A 14,387-nucleotide genomic window follows, 5' to 3' on the forward strand; every position below is an offset into this window, starting at 1 on the left:
TAACACAGGAACGTTTTGAAGTTGCACACGTTAAACAGGAAGTTGGACTATTCCTGGACCAGGGACATTGGGGTGGCCCCAGTGCACCAATTTTACTATAAAACAGCAGCTAGGATAGTCACAACTGGTAGCTCTCTGGAGGTAGCAACAACACTAGGGCTTCCCCGACTATTGGTCGGAAAAACGGCGTTCTCCCGCCAACAACGCCCAGATCGATACGCTGGTAACGTTCTTTTTATCCTCTTTTATTTAATGCAACTGGCCTTGTGTGTAACTCTGTTTCTTAACTCTGTCATTTTTACTTTGTTTTTGTAATCTTTTGTATATTATTTTCTGCATTGTTCCATTTTTTTCTCTGGAATATTAAATCGTTATTTAATAAGTTTGACTTCTGCTGTACTAAACGAACACTCATAGCGTAGTAGAGGAGACTGAAGTGTAACTGTGTATAAGTCCATGCCTGATTGTATGATTGAGCAACACTACCGTATAAGATTGTAATTGCATTGTGTGTATGGGCACTTCCGCGCTCGACAGCAGAGTGGGAAGTCTCGGAGTGGCTAACAGTATCGTTTGGAACGACTGTTAGTGGTTTTTCTTCACTACAGTGTAAGATTGCAATTGTGCGTGTGTGTGGGGCGTTTGTCATACGTTGGCCTAAAGCGCGCAGCTGACCCAATGTACGAAAATGCCAGTGCTAGTCGCTCGACAGCAGAGTGAAAGTGTCTAGCAACAGCTAGTGGTGGCAGTGAGAAATGTTTGAGGGGTCACAGCCTTGTTTTTAGCTTGAATAAGGCTGCTCCCTGCTTGATCTGGTCAAACCCGCAGTCGGGAACCGTATACGCAGGCGTGCCGCGGGCTGGTTCCTGACAGGGGAGGTCTTAGGGTTAGGCATCGGTACTTTCTAATTGACTTTCATTATCTGCAGGGGAAAAAAAGGGAACGAAAAAACGCATATGAATAGTTTCCAGAAAAACACATAGAAAAAAACCGGAAAATCTTAGGGATGAGTGTGAACCCTCCCTCAGACTTCAGTCAGAGCACCTGATCTGCATCTGTGTTCAGGGTCTGTGGTAAAAAGTATTAGGGCTGGTGTTTTATGTGTTTGTATTTCCTATAATATTGCTGTGTGCATTACATCATTTGTGCAGTGCCATGGAAGGTAATGACTGCTTCTAAATCAAAAGTAATTACAACTGTGTCAGTCTTCATTGCTTCTCATTTGCTAATCTATATTTAGAAACAGGAGTCGGGATCGAAGAAAAAAAAGATGCCATTAGCTAAACCAAAGGAGAAGAAGGAAGTGGTGGAGGTATGGCATGGCCTCACGGTGGCTCAGTTGGCCAAAGTCATGAAGAAGGACATTGGTGAGTTAGTCCATCCCTTTTTATGGTTTTTCTAATGTATTCGCTGCTATCATTTCAGGCGTCTTGAGCTACCATGCCAGCCATTCTACTGCCCCCATTACTGGACACAAAGCTGTGTCTGCTTGCCACACACATGCTGCCACTGTGCCCGAAAAGCAGTAGCAAAGGTTGATTTATTATGTTGGAGAATTCTGAAGAACACACCCATGAGAAACAAGCTGAGACTTAGTTTTTTTAAGTAGCTCCAACTATTATTTGGTAAATGTTAACGCTAATGGGAAGCTTACAAAAATGAACCAGATACTTGCCTAAAGAGAGGGAAGGCTCTGGGTCCTATACTCGGGCTCCCAAAGACTTCCGAAGCCTCCTTTGGTGGCAGTGGAGTAGTATTTGACCAATTTGGTTGAATACTGCTACCGGGCTGGAATGTGGGGACTGTGACAGGAATGGGAAGGCTCTATAGAACCCAGAGCCTTCCCTCTCCTTAGGTAGGCAGTGTTCTCCCAATAATTTTTTTTTCCAGCTGGGTGGCATGAAAAAGTAGCTGGGTGGCATGGAAAAGTAGCCAGGTGGGGCGAGATGAGAGAATGCAGCAGGGCTGTGGAGTCTGAGTCGGGGCAATTTTGGGCACCCGGAGTTGGAGTTGGAGTCGGAGTCGTGGTTTCAGAAACTGAGGAGTCGGAGTCGCACGATTTTTGTACAAAATCCACAGCCCTGTTATGTATGTATTAGACTAAGGCAGTGGTTCCCAACCGGTGTGCCACGACACGTGTCGTAGCAGCACCGGCTATGTGTCGCTGCTCTCTGCTTCCCCGCTCGTCTCCCCCGCAGATCGTCATCGTCCTCCTCTTCTAATAGAGCAGGGCTACAAGAAAATGGCCACCGCTGTCCACATTTGCAGAAAGCGGTGGCCATTTTCTTGTAGCCTTGCACTATTGACAAGCAGAGGGCGGAGGCAGAGCATTGCACAGTGTGACAGTCACGGCGACTCGGCGAGAAGCTTGGAGACAGCACACTTCTGACCCGTGGCTGCCTGTTGGGAGATTAGATATTAACATACTCCCAGCATGATCCCAACCTCATGTGACCTCGCACAAACTGCAGCTGCCACAGTCATCAGCAAGAGGTCTTTTTATCTGCCATCCTCTCCCACTCACATTGCTGATAAGGTGATAAGACCCTGTTCTTTCTCAGGGTGTGATGGACCTGCTGTCAGTGTACTCTGCTTTAACCCTTCCTGAGCTGGAAGAGTCAGTTGGTGATTGTAGTACATTTAGGAGTGGGGAAATTTGTGCAGCTACAACTTTTCTAATTGGGTTTTGAGTGCTGTCTACATTGGGAGAGTCTTAGGGCTTAATTTACAAAACGGTGCTAACTTTAGCACTGGCCCTTAGCACGTCTAAACTCAGTTGAAATGTGAGAAGTAGTGATCGTGCACAAAGTTTTGCGCGCGCAGGGCGCTCCGCGCGAAGTGCCCACTAAAGCCTATGGGACGTAGCGCGCGCATAGGACTTTGCACGCGCTAAACTTTGCGCGCGGTACTTAGCACGCAATCTGATTGAGAAAACTGGTGCTAACCTACTTAGCACCCTGGTTAGCACGCCTTAAGACTTTAGACGTGCTAAGTAGGTTAGCACCGCTTAGTAAATCAAGCCCTTAGTGTTGTTTACCAGCATACTGTCCCTTATTGTGCCAGCAGCAGGAGCATATTAATCCTGCAGCCCTTTGCTCATTGCAGCTGCAGGATTGTGACCCTCTAACCCCCCTCCCCCAATGTGTAAGATGGCAAAATCTGATTGTTTCTGAGCCCCTCATTGTGCCTGCAGCATCAGCAGATTGTTACTGAGCCCCTCATTGTGCCTGCAGCATCAGCAGATTGTTACTGAACCCCTCATTGTGCTTGCAGCATCAGCAGATTGTTACTGAGCCCCTCATTGTGCCTGCAGCATCAGCAGATTGTTGCTGAGCCCCTCATTGTTCCTGCAGCATCAGCAGATTATTACTGAGCCCCTCATTGTGCCTGCAGCATCAGCAGATTGTTACTGAGCCCCTCATTGTTCCTGCAGCATCAGCAGATTGTTACTGAGCCCCTCATTGTGCCTGCAGCATCAGCAGATTGTTACTGAGCCCCTCATTGTGCTTGCAGCATCAGCAGATTGTTGCTGAGCCCCTCATTGTTCCTGCAGCATCAGCAGATTATTACTGAGCCCCTCATTGTGCCTGCAGCATCAGCAGATTGTTACTGAGCCCCTCATTGTTCCTGCAGCATCAGCAGATTGTTACTGAGCCCCTCATTGTGCCTGCAGCATCAGCAGATTGTTGCTGAGCCCCTCATTGTTCCTGCAGCATCAGCAGATTGTTGCTGAGCCCCTCATTGTTCCTGCAGCATCAGCAGATTGTTGCTGAGCCCCTCATTGTTTCTGCAGCATCAGCAGATTGTTGCTGAGCCCCTCGTTGTGCCTGCTGCATCAGCAGATTGTTACTGAGACCCTTTTTTCTATCATCCGTGACGTGTCATGTATATCTGAATGTTTGGCGTGATGTGACGTGTCACGGATATCTGAATGTTTGGCGTGATGTGTCACGAAATGGAAAAGGTTGGGAACCACTGGACTAAGGAGTCGGAGTCGAGGAGTCGGAGTCTGAGCAATTTTGGGTACCCGGAGTCGGAGTCGTGGTTTCAGAAATTGAGGAGTCGGAGTCTGAGTTGGAGTCGGAAGATTTTTGTACCGACTCCACAGCCCTGGAATGCGCAACTCTGTTACGTCATAGGAGGAGGTGAGATGATAACCGCTGGGTGCTCACCAAAACTAGCCGAGTGGAGCACCTGGCTAAAAGAGTCTGGGGAGAACACTGGGTAAGTATCTGGTTAAAAAAAATAAATTCTTGTTTCCATTTTCTTTAACAACGCTAACTTAGGCACGTCCGAATATGGTCAGAAGGACTGAAAGTAAGTAAATTTGTTTTTGTGCTGTTGCAGTTCAATGCAATACCACCAGTAGGAACTTACTTTTAATAAATCCAGAACAGCCTGAATTGGTTAAAACAATGTAAATGTGGGGTTGTGGCATGCACCGCTAAAACATGGCAGCTTTTTGTGCTCCTCAAGGCCAACCTGTATCAGCTGAAGTCATACCACAGAGATCTCACTTACCCTCTAGACTCCCAGCGCTGCTAACCCACAACTGGGGAAGTAGATGGAATGCTAAAAGGACCCGGCCATCGATAGAGCGAGACCTTTGACAGCCCAGAATGCAACAGGCATGTGCGGGAAAATTGCGCCCTTTCTTTCCTCAGGCTTCTAATGGTTTACACCTCTGGCGTCCATCAGAGAGTCCCCTGCACCCTTCACTGCAGTCTTAATTGCCTGCTTAGATACAGTATAAATGAATATACCCCTTCAAATCTATCTTCTCCCAGTTGGGCTGCTTTTTTTCAGCCATCTTGTACCCTGGGACACCCATGCAGTCAAACTGGTCCAGGCGTGCTCTCCTTTTAAATGGCTTGCAATCAGGTAGGAAGTTGAGTTTAAATCAAACCTAATGTGAGAAACTCACTTCAGGTTTGTTACTTACCTGAGTAGAGGGAAGGCACTGGATATTATAGAGCCGTCCTGTTCCTCCATGTGGCCCGTTGTTCCATCCTTGTATGCCGGCAAACCGACCACCTCTTCAGCACTACGTATGATCCTAAGAAGTTCCGAGGACGAGTGCATTGCTACTGCCACGGGTGGTTATTCCATGCAGCAACGTGAATCACATGTTTCAGGGCAGCAACAATTAGAGGGCGACAAGAGGAGGCTTCCCTCCCCAAATGTCCCCCTCCTTGCACTCCCTGCCCCTCCCCCCTCTAGCTGTGCCGCACTGCTTCACCATCCGCCCATCCAGCATCCTGTGTCCATGGCTACAGCGGTGCCTCATGTGACCTGTTATGTGCTGCCAGGTCACATGAGGTGCCGCTGTAGTCAGAGAGGAAGCAGGACTTCATGTTGTGGCTGGTGATTCCTTCACTAATCTGCTGAGAGCGGGTGAGTGATGTGGCACCAGTGCAGCACGTACCTGGCATCCTGGGGATCAGAACTAGTGTTGGGCCGAACAGTTCGCCTGGCGAACCTCTCTGGGCCTCTTACTACTTCCGGGTCGCAATGACCCGGAGTAGTACGCCTGCGCTGCCCAGCGGAGCGCGCCCTAGATCGCGCTCCTGTTGCCGGGCACTCTCTGCGCATGAGCGTGACGTCACGCACATGCGCAGAGAGTGCCCGGCAACGGGAGCGCGATCTAGGACGCGCTCCGCCGGGCAGCGCAGGCGTACTACTCCGGGTCATTGCGACCCGGAAGTAGTAAGAGGCCCATGGATTTAGAGATGTTCGCCGGCGAACGGTTCAGGAACCGTTCGCCACATCTCTAATCAGAACTGGGATTCTGCGGGGCAGCAGGGAGGAGATGGTGTCTTGTAGGAAGCAAAGGGAGGTAAGTGTAGTGAGGGGAAGAGAGCCCCCTCCCTCACAATGTATTGCTTCAGGCAGCAAAAAGTCTAGAACTACTGTGCACGCGAGGATCCGGACTCGCAGGTCGGACAGCTTTACTGGCGGACAACGAAGGAACGACAGGCCACACAGAGTAATGGGAAGCCTCTACGGTATGCTTGTTTGAGTTTTGTTATGCACAATTTTGGGTCCCTCTGTAGACTCTGGTTGACTCCGCCTGCTGTTCATTATTTGCTGGTTTTCAAAACAATAGGCACATTAACCGTAGACACATGCCAACTAATATACCAACCTCTCTACTTTTGTCTGATTTGACCCAGTTATCAAATAACTGAAAAAAATAAACATTTGCTAGATTACTTATGTTCTCCAATATTGTCTAGGCAGTCTGTCAGTCAATGTATGGGCAGATGAGAGAGGGATCTGTTGCCTGCCCTTTCGCCACAGACTGATTTCACCATTAAATCTATCAGAAATCGATGTAGCACCCCTGATGCCTGCCTCCCCACCAAGCATAAAAATGTCCCTCTGGTGTCTGTGCTCCCTAAAGTCTCATCTGTCGGCCGGCGCGATTCCTTGGCTCCTCCACCACCAACGCCGTGTCCACCTTTACCGCAAGCACACCTACCACGTGGCACCAGTTACGCGTACGTATTGCCGAGCCGCTGGTGAGCTGGGCGCAGAGCAAGCCAAATGACAGCTCAAAATATATTACACTACCAGAAATAGTACTGGCAAAACAGATACACTCACACTTCACACTAGAGCCAATATGTACTGAAATTGGTTACAGTTGATAACCTGAACCTCATAGATAAATGCTACCCCCATGTCTGAGATACTAGTTCTAAAAACACGTAAAAGACTCATATGTTATCATGCAATCAATGGTGGGGTAAGATAGTGTGAGGAAAGAGGGTCTTTGCTGATCCCCCCCCACTTGATAGTTAGTGGGGTGTAGCTATCTCCTCCCAACACACTCCACAACTGTGATTTGAGTACTGTATATAAGTCTAAGTATTAATGGTACCTACACTGTTCTTATAATAGAAGGCTAGGATCCTCAATAAAGACACTATATAGTCATAATGCGGTGCATGTCTGAGGAAAATTTGTATTATAGCCAAATAGAGACCCCATAGGGGTCAAACAGTATGAGTAACACTCCTTCACGGAAGGTATATTGGGGTTTGATCACGAAAGGACAAGAAAAGGGTGCTTACAGTGTATATACAATAATAAGGTGTCACTCACAAACTATCAAGTTTAGGGGGAGGATCAGCAAAGACCCTTTTTCCTCACACTATCTTACCCCACCATTGATTGCATAATAACATATGAGTCTTTTACTTGTTTTTAGAACTAGTATCTCAGACATGGGGGTAGCACAGACTTGTGTACCCTTTCATCTATGAGGTTTAGGTTATCAACTGTAACCAATTTCAGTACATATTGGCTTTAGCCCCTTTGGGTAAAGTGTGAGTGCAAATGACAGCTCACCCTGCTGCCGCTCAATATCCCAGCGGTGCTAAATACTATTCCCCTTCCGTGTTGTGTCCAGTTCAGGAGCAAAGGAAGGTCTCCCCGCACTCCCTAATGATCACATATAGGGCAGTTCGCCTTAATTCTCACTGTGCATCCACGTAAATAGCAACAGCAGCAGTACAGTCCTTACGATTGAAAGACGTGGGCACCAGTGAGTTCAGCAAACATTAAACATTTATTACACCTAGTAGTGTAAAAAGTAGTAGCAGCAATGCATTGGGATAAAACCGTCACAGTACTTCACCTGTCAAGATGACACCACACACCCAGAACCCGTCCTCCGACAATTGTTTCGCACCAGCTGGTGCTTGATCACGGATGGCCTTACTCTATGGCGCTCGGAAGTTCAACCCCTTCCAGGTTGTTGCAACTCCGAGGAAGGTGTAATTCAAGGTCTGGCGATCTCCTGATCCCCGAATTACTCTTAGGCTGGGCGCGCAGTATAGCATTGCTGCTACTATGGTACCCAGCTTCGGTGCTGGGCGCCAAAATAACTTACTTCCCAGGCACATGTGTGACATGACACATGCGCCTGGTGACAAATGGTACCTTCTATCGGGGTGACTGCAGAGGAGGCCAGGAGTTTTGCTGGCGGACAGGTGAGCTCTTAAAACACTGCACACAAGGATAGTGGGACACCGGCCAGGGGTCCATCGGCTACGTCTGTCGTTGCAATATCGATCAATGTTACTGCCGCGCTTCCGATCCAGCACTTGCGACCGAGATTTTCCAGCATGTCCGATCGTTCCCTTAGACCAATTTCAGCCAAAAATCGATTGAAATCACGATCGGGTGAACATTTTGCAGCACTGATTTTTTTTCTGATTGAATAAAATGATCGAAATGGAAGATCAATTGGCCCGCAAAATCGCCTGATGTGTGACAACCTTTAGTAACCCAGCCCCCCACCCTGTGTGTGTGCTGTCACTGTTTTCCGGTAGTCACTGTTTTTCTGCTGCTCTCCTCAGATGATGTATTTGAGGCTCTCCTGTACACGGAACTGGATGTGGACTCTCTAAAACCGTCCTCAGCATTATCTATGGACACCATCAAGGAAGTCATGAAGAAGTGTGGCATGAAGTATAAGATCATGGCTCTGAAAAAAGAAGAAAAACCCAAAGAAAACCTAGATGCTGTGAAAAGGTAATTCTTTCACTAGATTGTTGTTACAGATCATCAACTCTCCTTATTACCAAATATTTACCATCAACGTAAAGATACACTCCTGACAACCACAGCCAGTGGCAATAATACTTAGTGGTGGAACCAAACAGAAACGCAAAACCTACCTTAATGGCCAGCATTCACAAAGCATTACTGCATATGGTAACGCAGAAAACAGCTGATTTTACCGATCATTTGGTGAAATGTCAATTCACTTAGGCTGTTACTGCATGGCAAGCTGAAGTTACCGATCAGTGAGGTAAATTGCCGACTTGTGTGGTAAATACCTCAACACGTTACAAAATCTCAATTTACAAAGATTAGAAGATGCGGTAAAGCCCAATAACAAGTTCCCTAATTACCGGCAGCTTTGATGTGGCAAAAAACAGTGTCCGAATGTCTTTAGGGTGCGATATCCCACCTGACAAAAGCAGAGCCAATAGGTACAACCTCTGCCTCCTGCTACTCCCTCTGATAGGCTGCAACATCTTCTCGAGAGGGTCAAGCGTCTCTACCCCTTCAGGCAGAAGAGCAGAGAGCCCAGCACAAATAAGCACGATGTGGTTAATGAGGCGCCCTGGTGTTATATAAAATCGTTTAAAAACGAGTAAAAAGAAGTTGAGGTAGCTTACCTCAGTAACGAGGCTCCCTATGCTGAACTTTCTCATTAGTTTGGCACTGTCATTGGCCAGAGGAAGTAGGCTCAGACCCGTGAAACGCATTGCCTGTGCTACTATTAAAATCTTTTATCATTACAAGGATTTTTCGTTACTGAGGTAAGCTACCGCAACTTCTTTTCGTTTTTAAACGATTTTATATCACACCAGGGCGCCTCTTTAACCACATCGTGCATCCCATACCCCCATACTTTGCCAGTCTGCGAGGTGGAGACAGGACACAGTCTTGACCTTGGCGGAAGCCTGTCCTCTTTCTTTTCCTAGGAGAGCGACCACCTCCAGGTCTGCTGTGAACACCCCGAGTGGAGTCGGGTTTATTGTCTCCACTTGCTTCCTGTAATCGGTTGCCCCCCTGCAACCCACCTTTGTGAGTAGTTTTTTTTTATTATTATTTTCCACAATCACATTTTTTCTCAACATATTGCACTATTGGGCTCCCGTTTTTGTCTCCTGTGCCTTTCTTTCTAGAGGGTGTTCAGACACTCACTCCCCACCACACAGCACAAAAGAGGTTTCCCCTTCAGACGTTTAACCCTTTAGGTTCCTGTTTGAAGATGCAGAGGAGACAGTGGGGAAATCAGCTAAGCATGGCATGTGAAATGTTTATTGAGAGTTCATCTAAACTGTGGCAATAAAATAAAATGTTCATGAAGGTTAATAGATTCAAAGGAAGTAGAACAAACATTATTATAGCATGTACATCTAAAGGGATTCTAGGGATGCCTTTTTCTATTATAATTCAGTCAGTCAGTGGGAGAACAGCATGTAACTGTTACCGCAGACGTCTTTTTCTGTATATTACATAACTTTCACGGCACCTGTGTAAAGCTTTGTGAATGCTTAAAAAAATGAAAAATGCAGCATTTGGTATTTTTTTTTTTTTTTTTTTAGCATCCATAGCTTTGTGAATGCTGCCCAATGTCTTCTCAAAGCTTCTATTCATGGATGCTGACATATTTGTTTTGCCAGAGGCATATGAGGTTCTGTGATGAATGTGTATAAAAGAGAACACGGGGTGGGTTCTAAGAATCCTAATAGCAGACAGAGGCTGGCTGTGCATATAATCACCAGCTTCTGTTGCTATATATCGTCCCTCCAGGGCCCCCCTGCACGCTGCTCTGCCCCCCATAAATCACTGCCGCGCTGTCAACACGCAGCGTGTCACCAGCCGACTGTTTACAATTGCCTATCAATTTCCGCCGCTCCCCCGCCTCCTCCATAGCTCCCCCCAATCAGCGGGGAGGTAAGGGACGTGGGTGGGGACCGGAGCTATGGAGGAGGAGGGGTAGCGGCGGAGATTGATAGGCAATTGTAAACAGTCGGCTGGTGACACGCTGCGTGTAGACAGCACGGCTGTGATTTATGGGGGGCAAGCAGAGCGCAGGGGGGCCCTGGATGGACGATATATAGCAACAGAGGCTGGTGATTATATGCACAGCCAGCCTCTGTCTGCTATTAGGATTCTTAGAACCCACCTCGGGTTCTCTTTAACCACTTGCCGACCGCACGCTTATACTGTGCGTCGGCAAAGTGGCAGCTGCAGGACCAGCGACGCAGTACTGCGTCGCCAGCTGCAGGCTGATTAATCAGGAAGCAGCTGCTCGCGCGAGCGGCTGCTTCCTGTCAACTCACGGCGGGGGGCTCCGTGAATAGCCTGCGGGCCGCCGATGGCGGCCCGCAGGCTAAATGTAAACACAAGCGCCGTAAGGCAGCAGCGCCGTAAGGCAGATCGGCGATCCCCGGCCAATCAGCGGCCGGGGATCGCCGCCATGTGAAAGGGGACGTCCTGTCACTGACTGTGCAGCCCAGGTCTCCGGGGAAGGGAGGTAGGAGAGGGAGGGGGAGAATGTTGCCGCTTAGGGGGGCTTTGAGGTGCCCCCCCCCGCAACATGCCTGCACGCAGACGCGATCAGACCCCCCCTGCACATCATCCCCATAGGGGGGAAAAAAGGGGAGCGATCTGATCGCTCTGCGTGCACCCTGATCTGTGCTGGGGGCTGCAGAGCCCACCCAGCACAGATCCCAACAAACAGCGCTGGTCCTTAAGGGGGGGTAAAGGGTGGGTCCTCAAGTGGTTAAAGAGGAACTCCAGTGAAAATAATGTAATAAAAAAAAGTGCTTCATTTTTTACCATAATTATGTATAAATCATTTAGTCAGTGTTTGCTCATTGTAAAATCTTTCCTCTCCCTGATTTACATTCTGACATTTATTACATGGTGACATTTTTACTGTGGGCAGGTTATGTAGCTGCTCCTAGCTGTTTTGGCTGTTAGAGACAGCTGTAAACAGCTAATTCCTGTCTGTGAACATTGTTACATTGTGGCAGTTTGCCCAGAGTACCGGTACTCAGAGCTTCTTGTGGGGAGGGGTTTCAGCACAAAATCAGTCATACAGCGCCCCCTGATGGTCTGTTTGTGAAAAGCATTATATTTCTCATGTAAAAGGGGGTATCAGCTACTGATTGGGATAAAGTTCAATTCTAGGTTGGAGTTCCTCTTTAAGCTCAGCAATGGGGAAATGGGAAGTTTGGTAGCCTCCCTGGCGGTATGGACGAGCTGAGTTCGTCCAGCAAAAACTTGCAAAAAACGTTAATGACGAGCTGAGCTCGTCCATGCCGACAGGGAGATTTCCTGTTTCTCTGCCCCGCCGGCTGCATTTTTTTCTTATCAGAGGGATTCCCCAGGATGGCTGGATGCCTGACTGCACGCTGTGGGTAGCGATCTGTGCTACCCGGGTGCCCAAAATTGGGCCCAAAATTCCGGGTGCCCAAAATTGCCTCGACTCCACAGCCCTGGCCTCCTGGCGCTTAGCTATGCGTTACAATTTTTTATAACGCACTTTTCTGAACGCTTTTGCAGAACGATTCAGTTTTTTCACTTTTTGGCGCAAGTCAGGAAGTGAACTCATTGACCTGGAAAAGATGAAATGCAGTGTATTTATTCTTAAAACCGCTGGGGAAATCGTTATACCAACGATTTCAAGCGTTTTGCAATTTCCCTATACCTGCCATTATAGGCAAATCGCCCCCAAAAATGGTACAGGAAGCGCTTTGGTGAGCGGATCATAATCAAACCGCTCAAATGTGAACACTCTAATAGGGAATCATTGCACAAGCGCTTTTAGGGTGATTTTGAAAATCGCTGGCGCTTAAAAAAAAAAATGCGAAAACGCCCTAGGTGTGAACAAGCCCTAAATGAAACTAAACCTATTAACTCTTTCAGGCACTTTTTAAAAAACGGAGGCAATTCTATTGGAGCTAAGGGAAAACTGACTATTTCAACTCTAATATGCAAGGGCATAATAAATTCTACGCCAATCATTCCTGCATGCCAGTTAAGAAAACATATCAAACATTGGCTAGTCATTGTGGCTGGTAGATCCAGATCCCAGGTTTGACTGGACAGAATTAAAAAGCATTTGGTTTGTAAAACATATCACATATGCTATGATGCATTAGCTGACCCAGTCTGGTTTACCCCGCTGACACCTTGCACATGAACATGTCTACATGCACCTCTATTTTTCTAATGATACTCGTGTGACACATCATTCTTATTTCGCTTATGACGACGACAGTCTAGCATGTTTACAGAGCTTAAAGAGGAGCTGTTAGGTATAAGGTCTCAGAGAAAAAAACCACATATATCAGTAGCTAAATATTGGCTGTACTTACCGTACATTACATATGCATTTCACTGTCCACATTTGGACTTCACAGAATTTTTATATAGTATTTGCAGAGAATGATGCTCCTGACAGCTCATGGCAGGTTCCATGTTTGTCTGTCTCCTATGAAGCCAATTGTGTCGTCATGTCCTCCCTGCTTCCTGATGATTCCACTCACAAAAAAGATCGTAATGGACAACACTACTGTGCAGTGAATATTAATTAGCCATGTGGCTAGGAACAATAGCGAGCGGACTCATGCAGTATACTCTGCCCTGTGATTTTTTTTCAGTGCTATGAGCTGGACTGCATTACAAACTGCTGTAACATGAGCCTGTAACTTCTCACTAGCAACCGAGGGGAGGACCCAAGGTGGGAAGAAGCAGCCCCAGAATGCTTTGCAGTATGTTATGCGGTGTCCTTTTAAGAGCTTGGGAATAGCAGCCTTGCTGTTCAGCACACATCAAAAGTAAGAGAGATTTTTAACTTCAGTATTGCCTTTTTGGCTTCCTTCTAAACTTTAACACAGGAGAATAGAGGTTTAAATTAGCTTTTGCAGCCTGACAGTTACTCTTTAAAGGGATACTGTAGGGAGGTCGGGGGAAAATGAGTTGAACTTACCCAGGGCTTCTAATGGTCCCCCCCAGACATCCTGTGCCCACACAACCACTCACCAACACTCCGGCCCCGCCTCCGGTTCACTTCTGGAATTTCAGACTTTAAAGTCTGAAAACCACTGTGCCTGCGTTGCCGTGTCCTTGCTCCCCCTGACATCACCAGGAGCGTACTACGCAGGCCTAGACTGTACTGGGACTGCGCAGTACACTCCTGGTGACATCAGCAAGAGCGAGGATACGGCAACGCAGGCGCAGTGGTTTTCAGACTTTAAAGTCTGAAATTCCAGAAGTGAACCGGAGGTGGGGCCGGAGCATCGGGGAGTGGCTGCGGGGGCACAGGATGTCTGCGGGGGACTATTAGAATCCCCGGGTTAGTTCAACACATTTTCCCCGACCCCCTACAGTACTCCTTTAAAACAAAGACAACAGAAAGTTCATGTGTGCCAGCTTTATAGATAGTGAATACAAGAGTTGACATTCTTATGCAATGGCATCTCCTAGCACTGCTGTACTCTGAGCTGGGGAGGCTTGACAATTTTACACAGATGATATTACTTTGGCATAAGAACAGGTGGGACAAACTATGTGGGCAATAAAGAGTTAAGGGAACACGTTTTTTTGGTGTGTTGTGTCAAGAGTGTAATTACTTTTTAAGGTAAGACAGGAAGCAATATGTTTGTGTTCTTTTTGAAATTGGTTAAAATATATTGTAATTTATAGGACTTCTGTTAATCCTTTTTATCATTGAGGAGTACGTGAGATGTTGGTACACAGGTTTGCTTGCACTAACTGCATACTCATATAAACTGTTTAGTGTTTGGAAATGTCCTGGTTATAATCAGACACACCATGTTTACTGCACT

At 47.2% G+C, this 14,387-nt stretch overlaps 1 protein-coding gene across 2 annotated transcripts in view; it reads left to right on the top strand.

Moving 5' to 3' along the window:
- MTIF2 (mitochondrial translational initiation factor 2) overlaps positions 1 to 14,387 on the top strand; it is an 85,180-nt gene that overhangs the window by 10,725 nt on the left and 60,068 nt on the right. For both annotated transcript variants that reach the window (XM_068232546.1, XM_068232547.1), the window contains 2 exons: positions 1,241 to 1,367; positions 8,367 to 8,541. In XM_068232546.1, the coding sequence (XP_068088647.1) occupies positions 1,241 to 1,367; positions 8,367 to 8,541 (302 nt within the window). The remainder of the gene's footprint in view (positions 1 to 1,240; positions 1,368 to 8,366; positions 8,542 to 14,387) is intronic.

The sequence above is a fragment of the Hyperolius riggenbachi genome, chromosome 4 (assembly GCF_040937935.1).
Source record: "Hyperolius riggenbachi isolate aHypRig1 chromosome 4, aHypRig1.pri, whole genome shotgun sequence".
Lineage (NCBI taxonomy): Eukaryota > Metazoa > Chordata > Amphibia > Anura > Hyperoliidae > Hyperolius > Hyperolius riggenbachi.